Here is a 27500-nt window from a genome sequence, read left to right on the forward strand (position 1 = left end):
GACAAGAAGACATGCGGTGCCGTCTTCCTGTCAATGCCTTCCTGCTCCACTGAGGCTTCCTGCTGCCGCCAGGGATGCACAACGCTAACGTGGATAACGCCGTCATTGTCCCCTCCTTTCACACTCTGTGTGTGTGTGTGTGTGTGTGTGTGTGTGTGTGTGTGTGTGTGTGTGTGTGTGTGTGCGCGTGTGTGTGTGTGTGTGTGCGTGCGTGCGTTGTGTGTGTGTGAACAACAGTAAATGTGGTGTGTTCATGTCTGTATTTGCATATTAGTGCATATTGGTGTATTAGTGCAGGTTAGTGCATGCCTATACTGTGTGTGTGTGTGTGTCTTTTTGTGTGTATGCATTTGCAAAAAACTCGTTGTGATCACTAATTTGTGCGCGTGTGTGTGTATGTGTGTGAATAAGAGTAAATGTGGTGTGATTGTGTTTGTATTTGCATATTAGTGCATGCCTATACTGTATGTGTGTGTCTGTTTTGGCTGTATGTATCTGCAGGAGCCGCGATTTTGTCACTCGTGTGTGTGTGTGTGTGTGTGTGTGTGTGTGTGTGTGTGTGTGTGTGTGTAACAGATCATGTTGTCAGACAGTGTGTACATCAGTGACCACAGTCAGAATGTGATGGTTTGTGTGTGTGTGTGTGTGTGTGTGTGTGTGTGTGTGTGTGTGTGTGTGTGTGTGTGTGTGTGTGTGTTTGTGTGTGTGTAACAGATCATGTTGTCAGACAGTGTGTACATCAGTGACCACAGTCAGAATGTGATGGTTTGTGTGTGTGTGTGTGTGTGTGTGTGTGTAACAGATCATGTTGTCAGACAGTGTGTACATCAGTGACCACAGTCAGAATGTGATGGTGTGTGTGTATGTGTGTGTGTGTGTGTGTGTGTGTGTGTGTGTGTGTGTGTGTGTGTGTGTGTGTGTGTGTGTGTTTGTGCGCGCGTCCCCAGCCCCCCTTTGTCCATCTCACATGTCTGCAGTTTCCGTCTCGGCAGGGTGTTGGATTCCAACCGGCATAGCGTTTACATCCACCTGCGAGTGGGTGTTAGCTTTTGACCTGCTAAGGTTAAAGCAGCATCACAGGAGGGTGGAGCAGTTCAGCTGGACACAGCATTTACATCCACCTGCGAGCGGGTGTAGCTTCTGACCTGCTAAGTTTAAAGCAGCATCACAGGAGGGTGGAGCAGTTCAGCTGGACAGAGCGTTTACATCCACCTGTGAGTGGGTGTAGCTTTTGACCTGCTAAGGTTAAAGCAGCATCACAGGAGGGTGGAGCAGTTCAGCTGGACACAGCGTTTACATCCACCTGCGAGCGGGTGTAGCTTCTGACCTGCTAAGTTTAAAGCAGCATCACAGGAGGGTGGAGCAGTTCAGCTGGACAAAGCGTTTACATCCACCTGTGAGCGGGTGTAGCCTCTGACCTGCTGACGTTAAAGCAGCATCACAGAAGGGTGGAGCAGTTCAGCTGGACACAGCGTTTGCTGTCACATGTGCTCCATAACTCCAGATGTTGTATCTCTGCTGGATTATTGAGCATGCATCAAGACACATTGAAGCCGCAGCGTTGTCATGGTGCTGCATCTGCATGGGAGGCGGAGTTTGTGTGTCCACTTTACTGAATGACTCACAAGAAACTGTCATCATCTGGAGAATTGTTGTGTGTATTGTCATCATCTGGAGAATTGTTGTGTGTATTGTCACCATCTGGAGAATTGTTGTGTGTATTGTCATCGTCTGGAGAATTGTTGTGTGTATTGTCATCATCTGGAGAATTGTTGTGTGTATTGTCATCATCTGGAGAATTGTTGTGTGTATTGTCATCGTCTGGAGAAGAGCTCAGCCATAGCTGCACCATAATACACACTCAGCTTTTCATTCCTAGACATCCCCAAGACCTGCCCCCCCCCCCCATGGGTGTGTGTGTGTGTGTGTGTGTGTGTTACCTAGAGAAGGAGGTGTTTGTGAATATCTATGTGTTGATGTGTGGATTTTGTGTATATGCGGTTGTGTCTGTGTGCTTTCGGTGTGTGCATGTGCTTGTTATCTGTGTGCCTGTGTTTTTGTGTGTGGTAAATTCAAGATGTGGCATGACTGGTGTGGTTGAGACCTCCACCTCATTCCCTCTTTGAGACGTACACTCACACAACACACACACACAACACACACACGGCATGCCCATGCTTGAGGGCGGTTTGCACAACGGGCACACGACACATTAAGGCAGACTGGCTCCAGGCTGCCTCTCCGTATCTCATGGAGGGCGGGCCGCCCAGGATGCCGGCCGGCCGCCCGGGGCCACGGCTGTCGGTGTCACTTCATAATGGGATCCTAATCTGATCGTTCTAGAACCGAAGGACAAGAGAAAAGGAGGGATGTGAGGGAGAACAAAGGTGTAAAATAGGAAAATTAAATGCTTTGTTTTAGTGGAAGTGTGTGTGTGTGTGTGTGTGTGTGTGGCACATCAGTGATGTTGAGGAAGCAGACACTGACAGCATGGCCACCACCATCATGAAACAGCAGCTGAGATGGACAGGCCAAATAATACAGATGCCTGAGATTGGTTCCCCAGAACCGGTCCTCTGCTCAGAAGTACATGCTGGGCCGACCCGGTGCTGGGTCAGCATCAACCTCGAAAAATTCCACATAAACCGCTGTAACTGGGGCGTCCGCGTGGCGTGTTGGTCTGTTCTGCTGCCTACTAACATGGGGCTCGCCAGTTCGAATCCCCGTATTACCTCCGGCTTGGTTGGGCGTCCCTACAGACACAATTTGCCGTTTCTGCGGGTGGGAAGCCGGATGTGGGTGTGTCCTGGTCACTTCACTAGCGCCTCCTCTGATCGTTCGGGGGGAGGGGGCCTGGGGGGAATAACGTGATCCTCCCACATGCTATGTCCCCCTGGGGAAACTCCTCCTCCTCACTGTCAGGTGAAAAGAAGCGGCTGGCAACTCCACATGTATGGAAGGAGACATGTGGTAGTCTGCAGTCCTCCCCGGGTCGCAGAGGGGGGTGGAGCGGCGACCGGGACGACTCAGAGAGTGGGGTAATTGGCTGGATAGAATTGGGGAGAAAAGGGCGGGGGGGGGGGGGTTCCCAAAAAAATCTGCAGAAACAGCTCAAACTGGGAAGACTTTGCTCAACACAGAACCTCGTGGAGAAACAGTTTCCACGAAGGAGCCACATTCCATGGAGAAAGATCTCCGACAGGCGGCCAAAGTCAAGCAGCAACAAAGAACGGAGAGCGCCCCTCGCCCAAACGGCTTCCCCACATTCCACTTTCAACACCTCACATCAGCGCCCACACTGCAAGAAAGTTGGTGGTTCCACAAGTGGCCTCTTCAGCCACTTGAAGACCTACAGTAAGGACCCCCAGGAGGACCATCGTACTCCACCCTGAGTGATCGCTGATGAAACTACCAGCGTTATGGTTTGCAGTGTGGACTCAAGACACAGGCACAGAGTAGGAGTAGATGGATGAGGAGGATTTATTGAGTGGGTATCTGGTGGTGGAGGTGGAACGAGAGGGGAAAAGGCTGGCCGAGGGCAGGAATGGCAGGAGAGCCTGGGCAGAGTGGCTGAACGAGGGAGAACGGCGTGGCCGGCTGGAGGAGGCTGGATAACGGGTTAGAGAGCTGGCAAGCAGGCAAGTAATGATCTGGAGCACAGGAGAGGAGAAAAGGCAATTAGCTAGAAGTCAGCACGAGGAGACAGGTTACAGAGCACAAGGACATACCTATCACACATTAGAGAGGCCTGAAGCGTCCGCTACCCTGTAGCTTGAACAACCCTCTGGAGATGAGTGGTTGAAGAGCCGGGGCAACACAAGGAAACATGAGGGGAAAACTAGAGGCACGGCTGCAACCACTAAAACCAGTCATCTTCACCATGGGTGGAGGCCCTCTCCAGTCTCCGTATACTGCTGATGAGATGTTTTGACCGGGTAAGACAAACACTGGTGCAGCAGCAAAAACGTACTTGTTGGAAAAAAGACAGACGTGATGCTGACGTGTCCATGACAACCAGTATGACTGTACAACAGTGTCCCATATAGTGTGATGTAGTTTGTAGTACATCAGACTGTCTGTGTTAGCTTTGGTCCCAGGATCCATTTGTACAAGGGTGGGAACTGTTTCCTGCTGCACACCAGCATACCAACCACAATGACTGCTACACCTGGTTTGTAGTCCTGCTACACCTGGTTTGTAGTCCCAAAATGACCACATCACCACTCAGATGGAGAAAATAACCACAAATTGATGGAGGAAATCACAGATTTCAGCTTTAATTGGACAATCTTTGGCACAGAGAGGCTTAATTGGACCAGGTTGGTACTGTGGTCAACAGCCCCTGCAGACGGAGACAGATGTGGTACTGTAATCAGCTGCCCCAGCAGATGGAGACAGGTGTGGTACTGTGGTCAACAGCCCCTGCAGATGGAGACAGATGTGGTACTGTGGTCAACAGCCCCTGCAGATGGAGACAGGTGTGGTATTGTGGTCAACAGCCCCTACAGACGGGGGGACAGATGGCCTGGTAAAGAAGTCGGCTCTGCAGATGGGAACACGGGGTTAGCTAATAAAACCTATGAGGTGTTGGCGAAGGTGTACGTGTGCGTAGGTGGGGTAGAAGATGGATTTGGGAATGAACCGGCAGCCTGACAGAGACGCAGATGATCCTGACGGAGTTTTCCAGTGATCCGGAGTTTTTAGGTCATGCAGACAGCTCGGAGGCGATGTACGCACGTTTGCCATAGGAGGAAAAATGTCGGCACGGCAGAAATAAAGAGGACAGGAAAGCTGCCTCTCTTTCCCTCAGCGATAAGAGAGGCAGCATCTGTGATGCCTGGTGGTCCCGCTGACGGAGGCTGTTTGTCAGGCGGGTTCTGAATCAGCACGGCATTGTGGGACATGAACCCTCCACCACCACTTACATGTCGGTTGGACAACTCCGCTGTCGACCATGGTGTCTTGTGTATCATGGCGGATACCCACACAACTTTGCATTTGTGTGGTGTGTGTGTGTGTGTGGGTGTGGGTGGTGTGTATGTGTGGGGGGGGTGTTGGAGGCGGGTATGTGTGAGAAGATTTGTGTCTGTGTATTTTGGTTAATATTAGTTTTGTGTGTGTGTGTGATTTTTCCAGGAGAGGACCCGGAGGACTAGGCGCATGCGAACAGTGAAGAACATCGCCGACCTGCGGCAGAACCTGGAAGAGACCATGTCCAGCCTGCGGGGGACGCAGATCAGCCACAGGTAGAAAACACGATGGTTCAGTCCGTCACATCTCACTGGTCATCACACGCAGCAGTACAGGATTTAGCTCAGTGTAGTTTCAGTTAAGATGAGATCATGTTCGGTGAGTTTAGTTTCATTAAGTTTACTTTAGTTCAATTAGGATTAGTTTCACCCCATCCAGGGCCGACTTTAACACCTTCACACTCTTACATACTTCTTTTCTATTATTATGATTATCATTATTAATATCATTATTGGTACCACTTTATAGTAAGACCACCCTTATAAAGTATTTATACATGTTTTTATAGGTTATTAATTAGGTTGTAAACACTTTATAAATCAGTTATAAACAATTATAAACAAGTTATAACAGTTTTCGTACATTGATGCGGACTCACTATTTGGCAAGGTCAAGTTACCGCTGCACTTCCTCTCTCAGGTCTTGCTAGCTGCTTAGCTTACTTTGTCAGCCAGCAGGCGAAATGGTCACCTTCGTCACAACTTATGTAGGCTCACTATTTGGCAAGCAGCAGGTCACTGTTACCCTTTTTATCTAATGTGTTATATCAACTTATTAATGACTCATAAAGTGTTCACAACCTAGTCAATAAACTAGTTATAAACCATTCATAAACCCTTTATAAAAGTGGTCTTTTTTTTCTTTTGTTTTGTGCCCCCCCCCCCCTTTTCCTCCCCTATTGTACTTGGCCATTTACCCCACTCTTCTGAGCTGTCCTGGTTGTTGCTCCACCCCCTCCTGTGGAGTCACCAGCCGCTTCTTTTCACCTGACAGTGAGGAGTTTCACCAGGGGGACGTAACATGTGGGAGGATCACACTATTTCCCCCAGTTCCTCCTCCCCCTCTGAACAGGTGCCCCAACCGACCAGAGGAGGCGCTAGTGCAGTGACCAGGACACATACCCACGTCCAATTGTGTCTGTAGGGACGCCCGACCAAGCCGGAGGTAACACGGGGATTCGAACTGGCGATCCCCGTGTTGGTAGGCAACAGAATAGACCACCACGCCACCCGGACGCCCCCTATAAAAGTAGTCTTATTTTAAATTGGTACCTTATTGTTCTTGTTCTTATTCATGAATTGATAAATTTATTCATTCTGGTTCACTGGTTGTACAGTTTAAACCATGCATGCTGTTCAGTACTATGTTCAGTACTGTGTTCAGTACTGTGTTCAGTAATATGTTCAGTACTGTGTTCAGTACTATGTTCAGTACTATGTTCAGTACTATGGGGAACATGTCGCTGTAGTGATGAATGGCAGAATTTATTCCGGCTCCACATAGAGAGCTGAACAAACAAACACGTTTTATTTTAAAAACTGGTTTTCATGGACACAGTTTCTCTTTCCATTGTTCCTCTAGTCCTCCTGTCTGTTGATATTCCTGTTTTCCTCCTGTCTGTTGATATTCCTGTAGTCCTCCTGTCTGTTGATATTCCTCTAGTCCTCCTGTCTGTTGATATTCCTGTAGTCCTCCTGTCTGCTGACATTCCTGTAGTCCTTCTGTCTGCTGATATTCCTGTAGTCCTCCTGGCTGCTGATATTCCTGTACTCCTCCTGTCTGTTGATATTCCTGTAGTCCTCCTGTCTGCTGACATTCCTGTAGTCCCCCTGTCTGCTGATATTCCTGTAGTCCTCCTGTCTGCTGATATTCCTGTAGTCCTCCTGTCTGCTGATATTCCTGTAGTCCTCCTGTCTGCTGATATTCCTGTACTCCTTCTGTCTGCTGATATTCCTGTACTCCTTCTGTCTGTTGATATTCCTGTAGTCCTCCTGTCTGTTGATATTCCTGTAGTCCTCCTGTCTGTTGATATTCCTCTAGTCCTCCTGTCTGTTGATATTCCTGTAGTCCTCCTGTCTGCTGACATTCCTGTAGTCCTTCTGTCTGCTGATATTCCTGTAGTCCTCCTGGCTGCTGATATTCCTGTACTCCTCCTGTCTGTTGATATTCCTGTAGTCCTCCTGTCTGCTGACATTCCTGTAGTCCTCCTGTCTGCTGATATTCCTGTAGTCCTCCTGTCTGCTGATATTCCTGTAGTCCTCCTGTCTGCTGATATTCCTGTACTCCTTCTGTCTGCTGATATTCCTGTACTCCTTCTGTCTGTTGATATTCCTGTAGACCTCCTGTCTGCTGATATTCCTGTAGTCCTCCTGTCTGCTGACATTCCTGTAGTCCTTCTGTCTGCTGATATTCCTGTAGTCCTCCTGTCTGCTGATGTTCCTGTAGTCCTCCTGTCTGCTGATATTCCTGTAGTCCTTCTGTCTGCTGATGTTCCTGTAGTCCTTCTGTCTGTTGATATTCCTGTAGTCCTCCTGTCTGCTGATATTCCTGTAGTCCTCCTGTCTGCCGATATTCCTGTAGTCCTCCTGTCTGCTGATGTTCCTGTAGTCCTTCTGTCTGTTGATATTCCTGTAGTCCTCCTGTCTGCTGATATTCCTGTAGTCCTCCTGTCTGCTGATATTCCTGTAGTCCTCCTGTCTGCTGATATTCCTGTAGTCCTCCTGTCTGCTGACATTCCTGTAGTCCTCCTGTCTCTTGATATTCCTGTAGTCCTCCTGTCTGCTGATATTCCTGTAGTCCTCCTGTCTGCTGACATTCCTGTAGTCCTCCTGGCTGCTGATATTCCTGTAGTCTTCCTGTCTGCTGATATTCCTGTAGTCCTCCTGTCTGCTGATATTCCTGTAGTCCTCCTGTCTGCTGATGTTCCTGTAGTCCTCCTGTCTGCTGATATTCCTATAGTCCTTCTGTCTGTTGACATTCCTGTAGTCCTCCTGTCTGCTGATATTCCTGTAGTCCTCCTGGCTGTTGATATTCCTGTAGTCCTCCTGGCTGTTGATATTCCTGTAGTCCTCCTGTCTGCTGATATTCCTGTAGTCCTCCTGTCTGCTGATATTCCTGTAGTCCTCCTGTCTGCTGACATTCCTGTAGTCCTCCTGTCTCTTGATATTCCTGTAGTCCTCCTGTCTGCTGATATTCCTGTAGTCCTCCTGTCTGCTGACATTCCTGTAGTCCTCCTGGCTGCTGATATTCCTGTAGTCTTCCTGTCTGCTGATATTCCTGTAGTCCTCCTGTCTGCTGATATTCCTGTAGTCCTCCTGTCTGCTGATGTTCCTGTAGTCCTCCTGTCTGCTGATATTCCTATAGTCCTTCTGTCTGTTGACATTCCTGTAGTCCTCCTGTCTGCTGATATTCCTGTAGTCCTCCTGGCTGTTGATATTCCTGTAGTCCTCCTGGCTGTTGATATTCCTGTAGTCCTCCTGTCTGCTGATATTCCTGTAGTCCTCCTGTCTGTTGATATTCCTGTAGTCCTCCTGTCTGCTGATATTCCTGTAGTCCTTCTGTCTGTTGACATTCCTGTAGTCCTCCTGGCTGCTGATATTCCTGTAGTCCCCCTGTCTGCTGATATTCCTGTAGTCCTCCTGTCTGTTGATATTCCTGTAGTCCTCCTGTCTGCTGATGTTCCTGTAGTCCTCCTGTCTGCTGACATTCCTGTAGTCCTCCTGTCTGTTGATATTCCTGTAGTCCTTCTGGCTGCTGATATTCCTGTAGTCCTCCTGTCTGCTGACATTCCTGTAGTCCTCCTGTCTGTTGATATTCCTGTAGTCCTCCTGTCTGCTGATGTTCCTGTAGTCCTCCTGTCTGTTGATATTCCTGTAGTCCTCCTGTCTGTTGATATTCCTGTAGTCCTCCTGTCTGCTGACATTCCTGTAGTCCTCCTGTCTGTTGATATTCCTGTAGTCTTTCTGGCTGCTGATATTCCTGTAGTCCTTCTGTCTGTTGACATTCCTGTAGTCCTCCTGTCAGCTGATATTCCTGTAGTCTTCCTGGCTGCTGCTATTCCTGTAGTCCTCCTGTCTGTTGATATTCCTGTAGTCCTCCTGTCTGTTGATATTCTGATTTTCTGCTGTGGTTTCCCATCTGATGTGCGTGTGTTGAATTCCCTTCAGTCCAGCTTGGTTTTAGCAGACTGGTTCTTCGGCTCTGAAAACACACGTGTTGTGTGTTTGGTGGCGTCTGATAAACCGATGATGAGAGAAGTAACTGGAAGTTTGACAGTTGGGACCTGAGGACAGTGGGGATGAATGTGTTCATCCTGGGCGGACCGCTGGAAGGGTTCAGCTGCCAGGGTTACAGGCTGGTGGTGCTGCTGCCGCCCGGGTGGAGAACATAGACACAAACAGATCAACGATCTGTAGATGAATGTATGTGCTGAATGCTGATCTTCAATCTGCCGTGTTCAAACTGAATGTGAGGTTGTGTTGTGTTTTGATCTGCATCTGCCGGATTAGTCCTGTCAATACCTGCATTGTCCGTCCATCCATCCATTCATCCATTATCCAAGCCACTTATCCCAATCAGGGTTGTTGGATGCTGGAGCCTATCCCACTAGTCATTGGGTGGTAGGCGGGGAGACACCCTGGACAGGCCGCCAGGCCATCACAGTGCCCCCCCCCCACACACACACACACACACATTCACAGCTAGGGACAATGTAGTACGGCCGATTCACCTGACCTACATGTCTTTGGACTGTGGGAGGGAACTGGAGCGATGGGAGGAAACCCACGCAGACACAGGGAGAACATGCAAACTGCACACAGAGGATTTCCTGGGACGACCCCCAAGGTTGGACTACCCCGGGGCTCAGACCCAGGACTATTCTTGCTGTGAGGCGACCGCGCTAACCACTGCGCCACCGTGCTGCCCTACCTGCATTGTGTTAGTGTTAATAAAACACTGTCATGTTGAACATCCGCCCATTATGCTTTGCAGACAAAAGGCGACCTGCTGAACCCGCGAACGGGTCCATGTAGGCGTGGCTTCACAGCCGCCCACATACCTGGTCCTGTCTTTCCTGTCCCCACCGCCACTTTCCCATACGATCTACAAAGGAAACCTTGGTGTGAAGACATGTTGTCTTCATCGGGTGGATCCAGAGGGGACTCTGTCGCCAAGTGGTAATGATCCTCCCTGTTCCCCTCCCCGCTTCCTCCGTTTGATTAAAAACCGGCATCAGTGCCACGATCAGCTGGCACCCACGGAACGCTATTCATAGACGACGGCAGCCTCAAAGACACAGTCCCATCTGGGAGCCGGGGCCAGCGCTGAGAGCCACGCGGTGGCCCCGGCTCAGGGCCAAGTCAACACCATGACCACCGATTTACATCCAACTTCAGGACCATGTTTCTCTGCTCCTCTTCCTCTTCCTCTTCCTCTTCCTCTCTCTCTCTCTCTCTCTCTCTCTCTCTCTCTCTCTCTCTCTCTCTGTCTATCTATCTATCTATCTATCTATCTATCTATCTATCTATCTATCTATCTATCTATCTATCTATCTATCTATCTATCTATCTATCTATTTATCTTCCTCCTCTCTCTATCTGTCTATCTATCTATCTATCTATCTATCTATCTATCTATCTATCTATCTATCTATCTATCTATCTATCTATCTGTCTGTCTGTCTATTTATCTTCCTCCCCTCTCTCTCTTTCGCTCTCTCTCTCTCTCTCTCTCTCTCTCTCTCTCTCTCTCTCTCTCTCTCTCTGTGTCTATCTATCTATCTATTTATCTTCCTCCTCTCTCTGTCTATCTATTTATCTTCCTCCTCTCTCTGTCTGTCTATCTATCTATCTATCTATCTATCTATCTATCTATCTATCTATCTATCTATCTATCTATCTATCTATCTATCTATCTATCTATCTATCTATCTATCTATCTATCTATCTATCTATCTATCTGTCTATCTATCTGTCTATTTATTTATCTTCCTCCCCTCTCTCTCTTTCGCTCTCTCTCTCTCTCTCTCTCTCTCTCTCTCTCTCTCTCTCTCTCTCTCTCTCTCTCTCTCTCTCTCTCTCTCTATCTATCTATCTTCCTCCTGTCTCTCTTACCCTGTTTCTTTGCATGTTTTGCCTCATTTACACAGGATGACGGCTGCTGACAGCCATGACAGATGGCAGTGTGTGTCTGTGTGTTACTGTGCAAGGGTGTTCGTGTGTGTGTGTGTGTGTGTGTGTCTGTGTGTTGCTTGTGCATGGTTACACTCTGTACGTGTGGTTGCACTTTTTTGTTTTGTTTTTACTTCTCCCTGAGAGAGAAGTTTGGCCTGGGCACAATCAATACAACTGCATTGTCTTCCCACCACACTGACCCACCGGCCCCGCAGGGAGGCAGGGAGGGTGTGTGTGTGTGGTTTTTTTTTGTTAGTTTGTTTGTTTGTGTGTATGTGTGTGTGAGAGAGAGAGAGAGAGAGAGAGAGAGAGAGAGAGAGAGAGAGAGAGAGAGAGAGAGAGAGAGAGAGAGAGAGAGAGAGAGAGAGAGACCTGTGAACACCAGTCCCACTGACATTCATTAGAGGCACCAGCCAAGATGAAAAGAGGGTAAATGGATCATCGGACATAAACATTAACATCGTGTGTGTGTGTGTGTGTGTGTGTGTGTGTGTGTGTGTGTGTGTGTGTGTGTGTGTGTGTGTGTGTGTGTGTGTGTGTGTGTGTGCGTGTGAGGGTCCTCTCAAAAGTGGAGTCACAGCAGAGCCACTGGTGCAGCAAGCCGTAGTCCAAGATAACAGCACACCCAGTGAATTATGGGTAACTGCAAGATGCTAAGCCATTAGATGATTTAATTGTGACAGCAAGTCAGCGCCTCTGAGCTTTCTGTGTGTGTGTGTGTGTGTGTGTGTGTGTGTGTGTGTGTGTGTGTGTGTACATAAACTTTTGGCCCTACACACACATCCGTATTCTGTAAGTGTGTGCTCAGACTACCTAATGCATACAGATTCAGTTCATATCCAAACAGTGACCAAACCATCCTTTAACCCTCTGACAGATAAAACATGTCTCCCATCACAGCACTCGGAGTAATCAATCCACATCCACCCAGCTAGACACTCCACCCAGCTAGACAATCCACCCAGCTAGGCACGGCTGCCATCTTTATCACTCTTCCCACCTCTATGGACCATTTCTAAGATCCGCAATTCCTGTTTTTCCACTTCCATCCCTGTCACCTCTGCTCTTGTACCACAGGTTCAGCTGCAGCCATCATGCACCTGTTAATTGGCTGGTTGGTTGTATAATTGTTTGGTGGGTTAATTGGTTGGTATGTTGGTTAATTGGTTGGTCTGTTGGTTGGTTGGCATGTTGATTAATTGGTTGGTTGTATAATTGGTTGTTGGGTTAATTGTTTGGTTAATTGGTTAGTTGGATGGTCTGTTGGATGGTTGGTTGGCTGGCTGGTTGGCGAGTTAATTGGTAGGTTGGTTAATTGGTTGGTTGGTTGGTGGGTTAATTGGTTAGGTTGTTGGTCCGTCGTTGGTTGGTTGGTGGGTTAATTGTTTGGTTAATTGGTTAGTTGGTTGGTTAGTCTGTTGGTTGGTTTGTTGACAAGGTGGAATGACAGCAGTCGCCCTTTGTTTCCAAAGCCACTTTGAAGGCCGCCTCAGTGCCACTGGTCCAGATGTAATTGTGCTCAGAGGACCACTTCATATAATGTGTATTGATCCTGAACTATGTTGGATTGAACTTCACTTTTTGTCTTCATCTGGAGAGTATAAACTGTTATTGATTGACATTTGGAGGAATAGAAATGACTCCCCGTGAGTAGAGAGCTGCGGTCCTTGAGGCTAAACCTCAGAGGAGCCTCCCTGCCTCCTTCTCCCTTTCTGCCGGGCCGACGGGGCCCTCCTTGAACGCCGCAGGGGACATTCAGCGTGCGCCGGATGACATTTCCAACATAATAGCGTCCACCAAAACCAAGTTTGTTTATTTGTGTTGGTGCTCGTAGTGTTTGGGAGGGAGCGGGGCCGGATGAATAATTCATGGCGTTGGAATGGAGGAGGCGATGCTTGTTCCCGCTCAGCGTGAACACGTGTGACGGTTGTAAAGAGCGTGTCCTATTCACTTTCACGTCTCGATGTTTCGGTTGTTTAGCTGGAGCTCCCATCACGCGTATTATCGCCTGATCGTGAAACAAGAGTAAAGTGAAAGTAGATGGAAAACACACACACCTGATGTAGGCAAGAGCAGTACGGATGAATAACAGTGTGTTGTTGTTTTCACTGCATGTTGGGTGTTTGTGTGCTGTGTGTTCAGTGCTAATGCTGAATAATGATGTCATCGAACTAGTTTGTTGGTATGAAACTATGTCACTAGTCAAGCTCCCTGGTAGTGTTACTTGGTTTGTACCGTGAACAAAGCAACATGGCATTCGGTGTGAAGGCAGCGTTGGTCTGAGTCATCCTGCTGCCTTCACACTCACCTTCCACCATCTGCTCCGTGGAAGATGATTCCACAAATCAGAAACACTTTATTTGTCGTTTCATTTCATGCACTTGTGTACATGAAATGAAACGAAACATCGTTTCCGCCAGCCCACAGCAGTGCAACACAAAGACAACAACACATATCCAAAACCTACACGAACACATGTATCCAACTAACACAAAAATCCAAATTAAATTAAAAAAATCACTGTCCAGGAGAACAAACGTCAGCTAGGATGACTGTGGGAACTGCCGGTCTGCATGGGCTAGCAGTTAGCTTAGCCTGCCCCGCTTCCGCATCCTGTCAGACCGCCCTCGGTGTTTCCTCTTCGGGCGCAGCTCCTGTCAGGGCCGTGGTCCTTGGGCCCACAGGACGCAGCAGACCAAACTCCTTCAGCTGATCCAACGCCAGCTCTCCCAGCCAGACACCTTCGACACGCCTCCCCGCACTCCACACGACGACACTAAAGACACTGCCAGACCACCGCCAGACCGCCCTCAGTGTTATTGGAACTGCCGGTCTGCATGGGCTAGCAGTTAGCTTAGCCTGCCTCGCTTCCGCATCCTGTCAGACCGCCCTCGGTGTTTCCTCTTCGGGCACAGCTCCTGTCAGGGCCGTGGTCCTTGGGCCCACAGGACGCAGCAGACCAAACTCCTTCAGCTGATCCAACGCCAGCTCTCCCAGCCAGACACCTTCAACACGCCTCCCCGCACTCCACACGACGACACTAAAAACACTGCCAGACCACCGCCAGACCGCCCTCAGTGTTATTGGAACTGCCGGTCTGCATGGGCTAGCAGTTAGCTTAGCCTGCCCCATCAGACCGCCCTCGGTGTTACCTCTTCGGGCATAGCTCCAGGCAGGGCCGTGGTCCCTGGGCCCACAGGACGCAGCGGACCAAGCGTGCCAGCTCTCCCAGCCGTCAAATGAAGACACACTTAGATGCAGACGTGGACAAAGACACTTCATGGATGGTACTGGGTGAGGCTGCCGCAAATGTGAATTTGTGCCTCCATCTTCCGACACTGGAAGTGGAATATTTGGGCGTAACGCGTTTTGTCTCTTCTGTGTTGAAGAGTGACACCGTTGGAGTTTCTCAGCATTGAGTCTATTTGACGTCACGCATCGCTCTTCCAGCAGACTGCATGGCGCTCCCTAGTGGCGTTACAAAAGACATACAGAGACACTTACTACTGTATCACTAGTGGACTAACAAGACTCGGGCTTCTCTTGCAGGCTCTCAGCATGTATTTACATTACAGTTACTGTTCAAGTTGTCCATCAGCTGTGTGGAAATGTGTGTGGCAGGTTGACTCTGATCTGTGTAGACATCAATGGCGTTTTCAGAGCGGTCGCCTTCGCTTGAGCCGAGGTCCTGTTTTGGTCGTTCATCTCAGTGGTTCTCAAGCAGGTCCTCAGGTAGCACCAAGTACTGCTGGTTATGTGTTACAGTCTCCTGTGGAGATCAGATGGCTGGGATAACTAGACCATCAGGTCAAGCGCTGGTGCTACCTGAGGACCTGATTGAGAACCCCGGGTTAACAAAATGAGTGACTTTAATTGGTACAGAATACTACTGCTTTTTATTTCTATTTCCACGTGTAATCAGTTGTACTGTTTACTGGCTGTTGTGATACACAACTGTTGATTCTTCTGTTTGTTTTGTCGAAATCTGAACACAATTCGTACGAAAATCATTCGGACAGGCAGAAGACAACAGTTAAATCTGGCTTTGGCACACCGGCGCATTTGTTTGGATCACAGAAGGGGTGTGTGTGTGTGTGTGCGTGTGTGTGTGTGTGTTTAATGAGTGACTATGAGGTGTGAATATGTATTTTTAGGTAGCATTTGTGTGTGTGTGTGTGTGCGTGTGTGCGTGTGTGTTAGTCTCAGGCAGTGTTAACAGTAATGTGTCGTGACTAGGGTTGGCATCACTCTGTATCACAGTTGTCTGCCTTCTCTATGTGCCCTGTTTGGACACACACACACACACACACACACACACACACACACACACACACACACACACACACAGACAAACATGATGCAAACACCTACACACTCTCACCCAAATCTTGCTCTTCCTGCTTTGTGCACGGTGCTGCTTGCAAGCATGTTCCTTGTTGGATTTACACAGCCCATCTCTTGAGTTAGCAAAATAAAAAATAAACAAAGTGAAAAATAAAAATAATAAATCGTCTCACCTGTCAGACTATATTACCTGACAGTTTGTCACGCCGTGTGAAGGCTGTAATTAAAAGATTAAAGATCAGAATGAAAAAGAATCTTTAAAGCAGTCAGAGAGTTGCAGCAACAGTGAAATGTCGGATTTCTACGGCGGCTGCCTGTTCAGATTACAATCATAGATTACCTGTTAGAAAATGTATCCAGTAACTTCCTCCAAGTATCACAATATTCAAGTAATGTAATCTAGTTACTTTCAGCTACTTTTGGATTACCTCAATACCAATTATGAAAAAAGTTTCACCAGGGGCTGTAGCGCATGGGAGGATCACGCTATTCCCCCCAGTTCCCCCTCCCTCACCGAACAGGTGCCCCGACTGACCAGAGGAGGCACTAGTGCAGCGACCAGGACGCATGCCCACGCCCGGCTTCCCACCTGCAGATAGGCCAATTGTGTCTGTAGGGACGCCCAACCAAGCCGGAGGGAACACGGGGATTTGAACCGGCGATCCCCCATGTTGGTATGCAACGGAATAGACCGCTACGCTACCCGGACGCCTGATCCACGGTGCTTTTGATCATCAAATACATGCAGGCAGTAGGCCTTTGGATTCCATATTACAGTTTGGGTCATGTCTGTACCTGTCCCACTTGTCCCACATGTGGTTTGTTGGCATCTGGTCGTCCTACACGCAGGCCAGAGTGACAGAAGGAGCCACAGAGACGCCTGGGCAGCCCGTCAGGAGGGTTGTCTCCTTTAGCTCAGAGAAATAAGGGACATTAACCCTGTACCATCTCAGCTCCCACCACCTACTCAGACCCCCACCACAGTGGAGGTGGGGGTCTTGGGGTCCCTGATTCTGTGGTGACACACACGGTGTGGCGTTAGTTCAGAATGTGGCAGCTTGTCAGGTTCGTGTAAAGGGAAATATAGAGTAGACTAGACCGCTGCCTACAGTAAGTAGACCTGTCAGAGTAACTCGTCTCTACAACACACTCGTGGCTACGTCATGCCTCAGTTGAGGGCTTTACTGGCAACACAAACTAAATACAACGAACATAATGTGCTACTGTACCAATGTACAGCGTACTCTCTTATTTCTTAACAGAAATATATGATTTGATTTAATAATTAATGTACTATTTCAGGACTTGGGCCATGTGCCCCCCGTACCCCGGCAAATTGCTCTAGTAAACCACAGTGTTCATACGGAGGCGCCACCCATGTGTTTTTCCCTCCTCTGGTTGGGAGAAAACGGAACAAATCGCACCCCGTCTTGGGTCAGCAGGGAAATCACCGCTTCCGTGTAAAATACAGGACGATTCTGTATTTGAAGGGACGGGTTGCAAAATAAGCAAGCACGAAACCGTCCAGACACACGGTGCACCGCCAAGTGTGAAGTCGACCAGACAAACGCTTGTCGAGAAACTCGAAGGACAGACAGACAGACAGACAGACAGACAGACAGACAGACAGACAGACAGACAGACAGACAGACAGACAGACAGACAGACAGACAGACAGACAGACAGACAGACAGACAGACAGGGACTTCTTCCATTTTAGTTACATTATCATTATTCCAAGGGATTTTGACATGTCTATAGTTAATATATCAGAAACGTGCGCACGGCTTACTGAACGTCCCTCTCGGGTCATCCATGAGGAAGTGACCACAATTTGCGGCGCACTGTGGGAGGAACATTTATATTTAACATGTAATCCTGAAAAATAATCCGTTTTTAAAAATTGTATCGGCAATCTGGTTACACTTTTTTTTTGTAACTTGGAATACAGTTACATTTTTTGGAACTATTGGAATACGGTTATTTTTTGTATCCTGATTACATAACGCCTGTTACTGTATCCCGTTACTTCCTCCCCAAGCCGTCCACAGGTTGCTGGTGGATATTGAGTTCTTACATGTGGACGTAAATATGGTAGTACTACTCAAAACGTCAGTATTCCTTGACATGTTGGTGCATGGGAACGCCACATGGAAGTGATCTGAAGATGAACGTGATGATCAAGACGTTGTCCCCACCCTGAGACATGCGGACCTCTACTGTTTCCTGTTGTTCTCTTTCTTTTTCTGCCCTAGTTTATATGATGAGCATTGTGTTTATCTTAGAGTCCAAGGAAACACACACACACTCTATACACCCCATCAAAAAACTGCAGTGCTATATTATTTCCAGCAGGAGGAGCTCCAACAAGGTAGAGAGAGAGATTTTGTGTGTGTGTGTGTGTGTGTGTGTACCTTTTTTTCTACAAGTTAACACATGCTTGACACACTAACGCTGCCCACCATCTCTCCCGCTGTGACTAGAATTGTAGAGGTGGTATGTTTTTTATTCTCTTCTTCTCTTTTCTCCCCCAACTGTCAGAAGTTACACAGAATTGTGGTCTGACAGATCAGCTGTTAGCTGTATTCTGTTGAGTAGAGACATGGACACACCATGAAGAGGATAGCAGTACCTCTGATGCCAGAGTGCAGACATTTTGATGGCATAAAAACTCTTGTCTGTCTGTCTGTCTGTCTGTCTGTCTGTCTGTCTGTCTGTCTCACTCTCTGTCTCTCTCTGTCTGTCTCTGTCTCGCCTTTCTCTCTCTCTCTGTGCCTCTGTCTGTCTCTCTCTGTCTGTCTCTCTGTCTCTCTGTCTCTCTGTCTCTATCTCCTTTCTCTGTCTCTGTCTCTGCCGCTCTCTGTCTGTCTCTGTCTCGCCTTTCTCTCTCTCTCTGTGCCTCTGTCTGTCTCTCTCTGTCTGTCTGTCTCTCTGTCTCTCTGTCTCTGTCTCCTCTCTCTGTCTCTGTCTCTCTCTGTCTGTCTCTCTCTGTGCCTCTGTCTGTCTCTGTCTGTCTGTCTGTCTGTCTGTCTGTCTGTCTGTCTGTCTGTCTGTCTCTCTGTCTCTGTCTCTGTCTCTGTCTCTCCTCTCTCTCTCTGTCTGTCTGTCTGTCTCTCTTGCTCTCGCCTCTCTCTCTGTCTTTCTCTCCCTCTGTCTCTGTCTCTCTCTCGTTCTCTTCTCTCTCTCTGTCTTTCTCTCTCCTCTCTCTGTGTCTCTCACTCTGTTTTAATCTCTCTCTCCATCATCTCTTTCTTTCTGCTGCATTTCTCTCTCCGGGTGATGTCCTGTCTTGTGTTCTCGTAGCATGTCTTTTCCTCTCCTCCCTCTCCAAGTTAATGTCTGGAAAAGGAACAGAACTTTAGGGAGGGGACACACACACACACACACACAGTTTAATTGTAAAGGGCGTGTCTCTGGGCTGATGGAGACGTCCCTGTTGTGGCACCAAGACGTTCTGCAGGCGGAGCGACCCTGCATACAGCGGTATGCTCCGTATGAATGCCATGCTGGAAACGACCTGCAGAGCGTTCGGCTGACTTGCCATGTCCTTCCTGACGGAGTCTTCTGGAGACTTTTAGTACCTGATGCTGTCATGTGGCTGATGCCTCACTGCTAGTCCTTTTTTTCTTTTTCCTGTGTCATATCGAGAGTCTGAGTCAACATTTTTCTCTCTCTCTCTCTCTCGCTGTCTCTTTAGCGACCATGACTTGTGTGATGAGTGCCGCTGTATATTTTGACATTTGTCTCTATTTCTTCGTCCATATTTACATTCAAACTCGCTCTTTTTCTGTCTCCATCTCTCTAGTACCCTCGAAACCACCTTCGACACAACTGTAACAACCGAGGTCAATGGGCGGAGCCTCCCGGGCCTTGCCACACGCTCCTCCCCCATGGCCTGGCGCCTCGGCCAATCGCAGACCCCGCGCCTCCAGGCAGGCGACGCCCCCTCCATACCTAGCGGTGGCTATGCTGCTCCCAGGTCCACGGGCACGATGGCAGCCACCGCCAATGCCGCTGGGCGCTACAGCGGCCATCCAGAGTCCTCCAGGTTTGTGAACAGCGCCCCCCTGAGGCAGACGGGATGTAGCGTGGCGGATTATAATTTTTTTTACATCATACATGTTATAAACCCCAATTCCAATGAAGTTGGGACGTTGTGTAAAATGTAAATAAAAACAGTACAATGATTTGCAAATCCTTTTCGACCTATATTCAATTGAATACACTACAAAGACAAGATATTTAATGTTCAAACTGATAAACTTTATTGTTTTTTTGCAAATATTCACTCATTTTGAATTTGATGCCTGCAACACGTTCCAAAGAAGCTGGGACAGGGGCATGTTCACCACTGTGTTACATCACCTTTCCTTTTAACAACACTCAATAAGCGTTTGGGAACTGAGGACACTAATTGTTGAAGCTTTGTAGGTGGAATTCTTTCCCATTCTTGCTTGATGTACGACTTCAGTTGCTCAACAGTCCGGGGCCTCCGTTGCCGTATTTTGCGCTTCATAATGCGCCAGCCACACATTTTCAGTGGGAGACAATTCTGGACTACAGGCAAGCCAGTCTAGTACCCGCACTCTTTTACTACGAAGCCACACTGTTGTAACACGTGCAGAATGTGGCTTGGCATTGTCTTGCTGAAATAAGCAGGGACGTCCCTGAAAAAGATGTCGCTTGGATGGCAGCATATGTTGCTCCAAAACCTGTATGTACCTTTCAGCATTAATGGTGCCTTCACAGATGTGCAAGTTACCCATGATGCCATGGGTACTAACACACCCCCATACCATCACAGATGCTGGTTTTTGAACTTTGCACTGATAACAATCTGGATGGTCCTTTTCCTCTTTAGCCCGGAGGACACGACGTCCATGATTTCCAAAAACAATGTGAAATGTGGACTCGTCACACCACAGCGCACTTTCCCACTTTGCATCAGTCCATCTCAGATGAGCTCGGCGGCGTTTCTGGGTGTTGTTGATATATGGCTTTCGCTTCGCATGGTAGAGTTTTAACTTGCACTTGTAGATGTAGTGACAAACTGTGTTAACTGACAATGGTTTTCCCAAGTGTTCCTGAGCCCACGTGGTCATATCTTTGGAATGTGTCGCAGGCATCACATTCAAAATGAGTGAATATTTGCAAAAAAACAATAAAGTTTATCAGTTTGAACATTAAATGTCTTGTCTTTCCAGTATATTCAGTTGAATATAGGTCGAAAAGGATTTGCAAATCATTGTATTTTGTTTTTATTCACGTTTTACACAACGTCCCAGCTTCACTGGAATTGGGGTTTGTAGTTAAGATCTCATCTTATTCACCAGCTTCATTTCGTAGGTTTTGGACACGGGACCACGGCTGGACTCAGTTTAACAATGTCTTATGGGACACTTTACATTACAGTCATTTAGCTGACGCTTTTATCCAAAGCGGCTTACAATAAGTGCATTTAACATAGGAAATCAGGAGAGCTACTAGTCATCAGAGGTCATAAGTGCATCTTCTCTCTAAACAAGCATCTAAGAGCAAAACCAGTGCTAAAGTAAAAGTGCAAGAAAGAGGTTTTTTGTTTTTGTTTTTTGTTTTTTTTAATGAGTGAATACAATAAGTGCTATGAGCAATTAACAGGGTAGTAGTTCTTGAAGAGGTGAGTTTTCAACCTGCGCCGAAAGATGGGCAGCGACTCCGCTGTCCTGACATCAGTGGGGAGTTCATTCCACCACTGTGGGGCCAGGACAGAAAAGAGCCGTGACCGGGTCGATCGGCAGCAGGGGCCTCTGAGCGATGGGGCAACCAGACGTCCCAAGGCAGCAGAGCGAAGTGGTCGGGCGGGGGTGGAGGGCTTGACCATGGCCTGGAGATAGGAAGGAGCTGTTCCTTTCACTGCCCTGTAGGCTAGCACCAGAGTCTTAAACTGGATGGGAGCAGCTACTGGGAGTCAGTGTAGGGACATGAGAAGGGGAGTTGTGTGGGAGAACTTAGGGCGGTTGAACACCAGACAAGCTACAACTTTCTGAACAAGCTCCAGAGGTCTGGTGGCCGACGCAGGGGCACCAGCAAGGCGGGGGTTGCCATAGTCCAGCTGGTAGATGACCAGAGCCTGGATGAGCACCTGTGCCATCTCGTCTGTGAGGAATGGGCGAATCCTCCTGATGTTATAGAGGAGAAATCTGCAGGAGTGAGCAACCACTGCAACCTTTGCAGCAAACGACAGTTGGTCGTCCAGAATCACACCCAGACTCCTCGCAGTCCGAGTTGGCGTCACCACGGTGTTGTCAATGGTGATGGCCAGGTGTGGGCATGGGCAACCTTTCCCTGGGAGGAACATCAGCTCTGTCTTGTCCAAATTGAGCTTCAGGTGGTGTGTCGCCATCCACTCCGAGATGCCAGTCAAGCACGCAGCAATGCGTGTCTCTACTTGTGTGTCAGAGGGAGGGAAGGACAAGATCAGCTGGGTGTCATCGGCATAACAATGGTAAGAGAAATCATGCGATCGAATAACAGAACCCAGGGATGTCGTGTACAGGGCGAACAGGAGAGGACCCAGAACCGAACCTTGTGGAACGCCTGTAGTCAGTCTGCGAGGCTGCGACACAGATCCCCTCCATGTCAGCTTGTAGGAGCGACCCATCAGGTAGGATGCAAACATTGAGAGTGCAGAGCCTGTGACACCCAGCCCCTCAAGGGTAGAGAGGAGGATCTGGTGGTTCACTGTGTCGAACGCAGCTGACAGATCCAGGAGTATCAGGACAGAGGAGAGAGAGTTTGCTCTCGCAGAGTGCAGTGATTCGATCACTGCAAGGAGGGCCGTCTCTGTCGAGTGACCCACCTTGAACCCAGACTGGTTGGGGTCCAGGAGGTTGTTGTGTTCTGAACACAACCCAGTCATCTAAACCACGTATTTGGAAATGAAAGTTAAAAGTTATTATCTGAAATGTTCAATATTACAAACGGTGGATGACATTGCTGATCTACTTCGTATTCACCCTGCAGGAAGTAGAAGCCTATACTTAACTGTAGGTAGTAGTAACCATCCATAAACTGGCCGGCCAGCACCACAGAGAAGTCATAGATAATGGACAGTCATGGACACAGTCTGACTGAGACACTAGGCGAGTTTGTTGTTTAAAGACTCCTGTTCACTTGTCCCATAAGACGCTGCTGTAAAACTGAGTCCAGCAGTGGTCCGTGTCCATAGTCTACTAAGTGAAGCTGGTGAGGATGTGCGCCATGCCCAAAATGCATGAAAACAAGACCCAGGTTGTAAAAAAGCGGAATGATCCTTTAATTCTGGGACGCTGGTTCTCTGAAAGTGCAGATTTTGTTAAAGCAATTGGCTTTTTTTTTTAAAAAAATGTCAAAAACTCTATCTTTGGCAACAGGAGTAAAGCGGAAATGTTCAAGATAATATGACATAGTGGCCGTGCTACAGTACAGTACTCACATGGTCAGTACTCGCATGGTCCGGTGTCACAGCAGCTCTCTGAAGGTGGTTTCGACACACATGCTCGTATTTAATCGCCAAGGCTTCGCCTGTTTTTCAGTGTGAAAGAGGAGCAAGCAGACAAATGAGCGCCTGCCATCCTCCAAGGCTGCCGTAGCTTTAACACGCCACACGGAAAATGCTCCCACAATGCATCAGTGCAAACCTTGGGCCAATTCAATTCACTCACCGACTCCTGAATGAGAAAAGATAAGCCAGGGTCCTCCATTAAACCTGTGTGGGTGTGTGTGGGTGTGTGTGTGTGTGTATGTGTGTGTGTGAGCAAGCTTGTGTTTACCTTTGTATGTGTGGCTGTTTTGTGTGTTGGTGTGTGTGTGTAAATATGTGGATGTGTGTGGGTGCACAGGCTTGAGCAAATGTTTTTTTATTTTCTGTGTGGATCATGGATTGTGTGTGTGTGTGTGTGTGTGTGTGTGTGTGTGTGTGTGTGTGTGTGCAGAACTCTAATCTTCCCCCGCTCAATAGCTAAAAACATTTTTCTCCCTCAAGCGAAAGGTGTTATAAAGAGTGAAACACCCACGGACAGCCGCATACGTGTGCACACGTCCACGCCAGTGGCCTCGTGCAGCTTTAAGTTTTAACTTTGAACTTCTCATGCGGGGGAAACTGTTTCAGAGGTTCGGGGTCTTCAAACCCGCCTCCTGTTGGATCAAGAAGGTGTCGGCAAGACACCCAGAGCAGGAAATACACCACCGCTTCGGGAGGAGAGGTGATTAGCTAAATTATGAGGCTAATTAGCCCACCGCTAATGATCCTCATGTCTGATCAGGCGTATCTGATTGCAACCTGGCAGGAGCCCCAACCCCCTACCTGCCAGTACCACACACACACACACACACACACACACACACACACACCATCACTAACATCCTTCAACATATTTGCACACATAGCCGTGTTCCCTCATACATGCACTTGCATACCCTCATTACCATTTACCAACATATACTTCATCAAATACTCTTGCTCTCATACATGCATGCATGCAATATGTCCATCACTAAGCCAGCTTACACACACACACACACACACACACACACACACACACACACACACACAGTAGTCAGCCTGTCCTGTCTCGTGACTGGACATGGACGTGGACTGGACGTTTATTACAGCCGTGAATCACCTGACGATCCACCTACCCTTCACATGTTTTTTGCTCATTTTAAAGAATACCAGAGAAGTATGTAGGAGTGGTGCAGGATATGTATGAGGGAAGTGTGACAGTGGTGAGGTGTGTGGTAGGAATGACAGATGGGTTCAAGGTGGCGGTGGGATTACATCAAGGATCGGCTCTGAGCCCTTTCTTGTTTGCAATGGTGATGGATAGGTTGTTGGACGAGATCAGGCAGGAGTCTCTGTGGACTATGATGTTTGTGGATGACATTGTGATCAGTAGTGAGAGTAGGGTGCAGGTGGAGGAGACCCAGGAGAGGTGGAGGTATGCGCTGGAGAGAAGAGAAATGAAAGTTAGTAGGAGCAAGACGGAATACCTATGCGTGAATGAGAGGGAGGACAGTGGAATGGTGAGGATGCAAGGAGTGGAGGTGACGAAGGCATATGAGTTTAAATACTTGTGGTCAACTGTCCAAAGTAAGGGGGAGTGCAGAAGAAAGAAGAGAGTGCAGGCAGGGTGGAGTGGGTGGAGAAGAGTGTCAGGAGTGATTTATGACAGAAGGGTACCAGCAAGAGTTAAAGGGAAGGTTTACAAGATGGTTGTGAGACCAGCTATGTTGTATGGTTTGGAGACAGTGGTACTGATGAGAAGACAGGAGGTGGAGCTGGAGGTGGCAGAGATGAAGATGATAAGATTTTTATAGGGAGTGACGAAGAAGAACAGGATTAGGAAGGAGTATATTAAAGGGACAGCTCAGGTTGGACGGTTTGGAGGCAAATCAAGAGAGACAAGCTTGAGATGGTTTGGACATGTGTGGAGGAGAGATGCTGGGTATATTGGGAGAAGGATGCTGAATATGGAGCTGCCAGGGAAGAGGAGAAGAGGAAGGCCAAAGAGGAGGTTTATGGATGTGGTGAGGGAGGACATGCAGGTGGCTGGTGTGACAGATGAAGATGCGGAAGACAGGAATCGATGGAAACGGGTGATCCGCTGTGGCGCCCCCTAACGGGAGTGGCCGAAAGTAGTAATAGTAGTAGTGGTGGTAGTAGTAGTAATAGTAGTGGTAGTAGTAGTGGTAGTAGTGGTAGTAGTAGTAGTAGTAGTAGTAGTAGTAGTAGTGGTAGTAGTAGTAGTAGGGGTGGTAGTAGCTCTCATTTTAAAGAATATGTTAACAAATATCTTTAATCTGTCTGTGTGATGGAAAAAGCTTCTCTGTCTTCCAGGTACATTACAGAGGGCGGCCTTCATTTGTACGCGCGGAATGCCTCCCGGACGTCGGACCTGCCCTCCTCCCGAGACATGTCCCAGAGGGCCGGCAAAGAGATGCAGGGGGACATCGACAGGTAAGGAGAAAACCTGTCAATCATCCCCGCTTCCTGCCAAGGTTGCGTTTGGTTGTCGTGTGTTTTTGGAACGCACACGTGAAGTCAGGTGTGATAAAATATGATCAAGAATCATCCAGCACAATGAGAAGTCTTTCAGTTTACATTTTGTGTCATTTTAGGACTTTAGCTGGTGCTCTTATCTGGCTCGCAGTCGCTAGATCGCTGACGTCACAAATAACCAAAAAGACAAGAGGTCAAAGGTCAGAGCCACAGTGCCCTGACAACATTCTCTTTACTCTAGCATGGAAGACTTGTAGGGACAGGAATAAGAGCTAAAGAGGGAGGAACAGGAGCTTTAACATCGTGACATCGTGTAGAGGTTTGAATCGAGATTTGACGATGACAGAAAACAGGAAGTGGCTCATCAGTATCTGTTCAGTGCCAGACATGAATAAACGAGAGCTCAATATACCATCTTTTTTATGAACATGAATAAAAGTGGAAAATCATAAAGACAGAGAGGTGACAAAAGAGACAAGTAGTTTGGCTGCAGGACACCCGAATAAATTGTTAAGCCTTCTTATTAAGTGTTTTAGTAGATGATACTGGTTCAGTAGATGATACTGGTTTAGATGGTTCAGTAGATGGTACTGGTTTAGTAGAAGATACTGCTTTACGTGGTTCAGTAGATGATACTGGTTTAGGTGGTTCAGTAGACAATACTGGTTTGGGTGGGTCAGTAGATGATATGTACTTGTTTAGGTGGGTCAGTAGATGTTAGTGGTTTAGGTGGTTCAGTAGACAATACTGGTTTGGGTGGTTCAGTAGACAATACTGGTTTAGGTGGGTCAGTAGATGATAGTGGTTTAGGTGGGTCAGTAGATGATAGGGGTTTCGGTGGTTTTGTAGATGATAGTGGTTTAGGTGGTTCAGTAGATGATAGGGGTTTCGGTGGTTTAGTAGATGATAGTGGTTTAGGTGGTTCAGTAGATGATATGTACTGGTTTAGGTGGTTCAGTAGATGATAGTGGTTTAGGTGGTTCAGTAGATGATAGTGGTTTAGGTGGGTCAGTAAATGATAGTGGTTTAGGTGGGTCAGTAGATGATAGTGGTTTAGGTGGTTCAGTAGATGATAGGGGTTTCGGTGGTTTAGTAGATGATAGTGGTTTAGGTGGTTCAGTAGATGATATGTACTGGTTTAGGTGGTTCAGTAGATGATAGTGGTTTAGGTGGTTCAGTAGATGATAGTGGTTTAGGTGGTTCAGTAGATGATAGTGGTTTAGGTGGGTCAGTAAATGATAGTGGTTTCGGTGGTTTAGTAGATGATGTTGGTTAAATGGACCCCCAGATCCATGGTGGCATTGCCTGGTGTTCTTTATGTTAACCAGCTTGGGTAAAAATGGGTTATCGCATCAGCTTTTTTCCTGATTTGGTTGTCAGTGTGAGCCGTTCTTGTGGAATACGACACAGGGAGATGTCGTTTCCTGCGTGTTGCTAAATGTCAAGCAGACAGAGGGGATAAGGAAATGAATTATTGTCCTTCAGTGAAGGTGACTGGCAGAACCCGCTCCCCCGCCGTGGGGACCGCCACAGCTAAACAAAGTGGAACGCTGAGACGTGTTATTGATTTGAATCCGCCGTGCTGGGCTCGTGATGGCAGGTCTGCAGAGAGGTGGTGAGGTTTACATGAGGGATGTGGTCCGGAACTGGAGGAGGCCTGAAGACTGCTCCGTCAACGGCAGTCAACAGGATCTTTATCTAACGTTATTTCAATAAAAATAGTAGAAGTAGTTGTAATGGTGGTTCAAATGACAATCATCATCATCATCATCATGCTTCACCTGTAAAGTGCTTTTCAGCCTTGCAGACACGTTACATCAGTTCACACCAGGTCAGCAGAAGTGCTCAAAATGAAACAGAAATACCATCCAAAGCAAAGAGGTGGAGTAGAGTCCTGGATGTCACCAAGTCCTGGATGTCACCAAGTCCTGGAT

The 27500-nt window shown here is 47.9% G+C and overlaps 1 protein-coding gene across 1 annotated transcript in view; it reads left to right on the top strand.

The window, feature by feature from the left end:
* Positions 1 to 27500, top strand: part of nav3 (neuron navigator 3) — a 296390-nt gene that overhangs the window by 163055 nt on the left and 105835 nt on the right. The window contains exons 10-13 of the mRNA XM_056275775.1: positions 4688 to 4696; positions 5151 to 5246; positions 19354 to 19596; positions 25405 to 25524. Coding sequence (XP_056131750.1) covers positions 4688 to 4696; positions 5151 to 5246; positions 19354 to 19596; positions 25405 to 25524 — 468 coding nt within the window. The remainder of the gene's footprint in view (positions 1 to 4687; positions 4697 to 5150; positions 5247 to 19353; positions 19597 to 25404; positions 25525 to 27500) is intronic.

Source organism: Lampris incognitus, chromosome 3, assembly GCF_029633865.1.
Source record: "Lampris incognitus isolate fLamInc1 chromosome 3, fLamInc1.hap2, whole genome shotgun sequence".
Taxonomy (NCBI): Eukaryota; Metazoa; Chordata; class Actinopteri; order Lampriformes; family Lampridae; genus Lampris; species Lampris incognitus.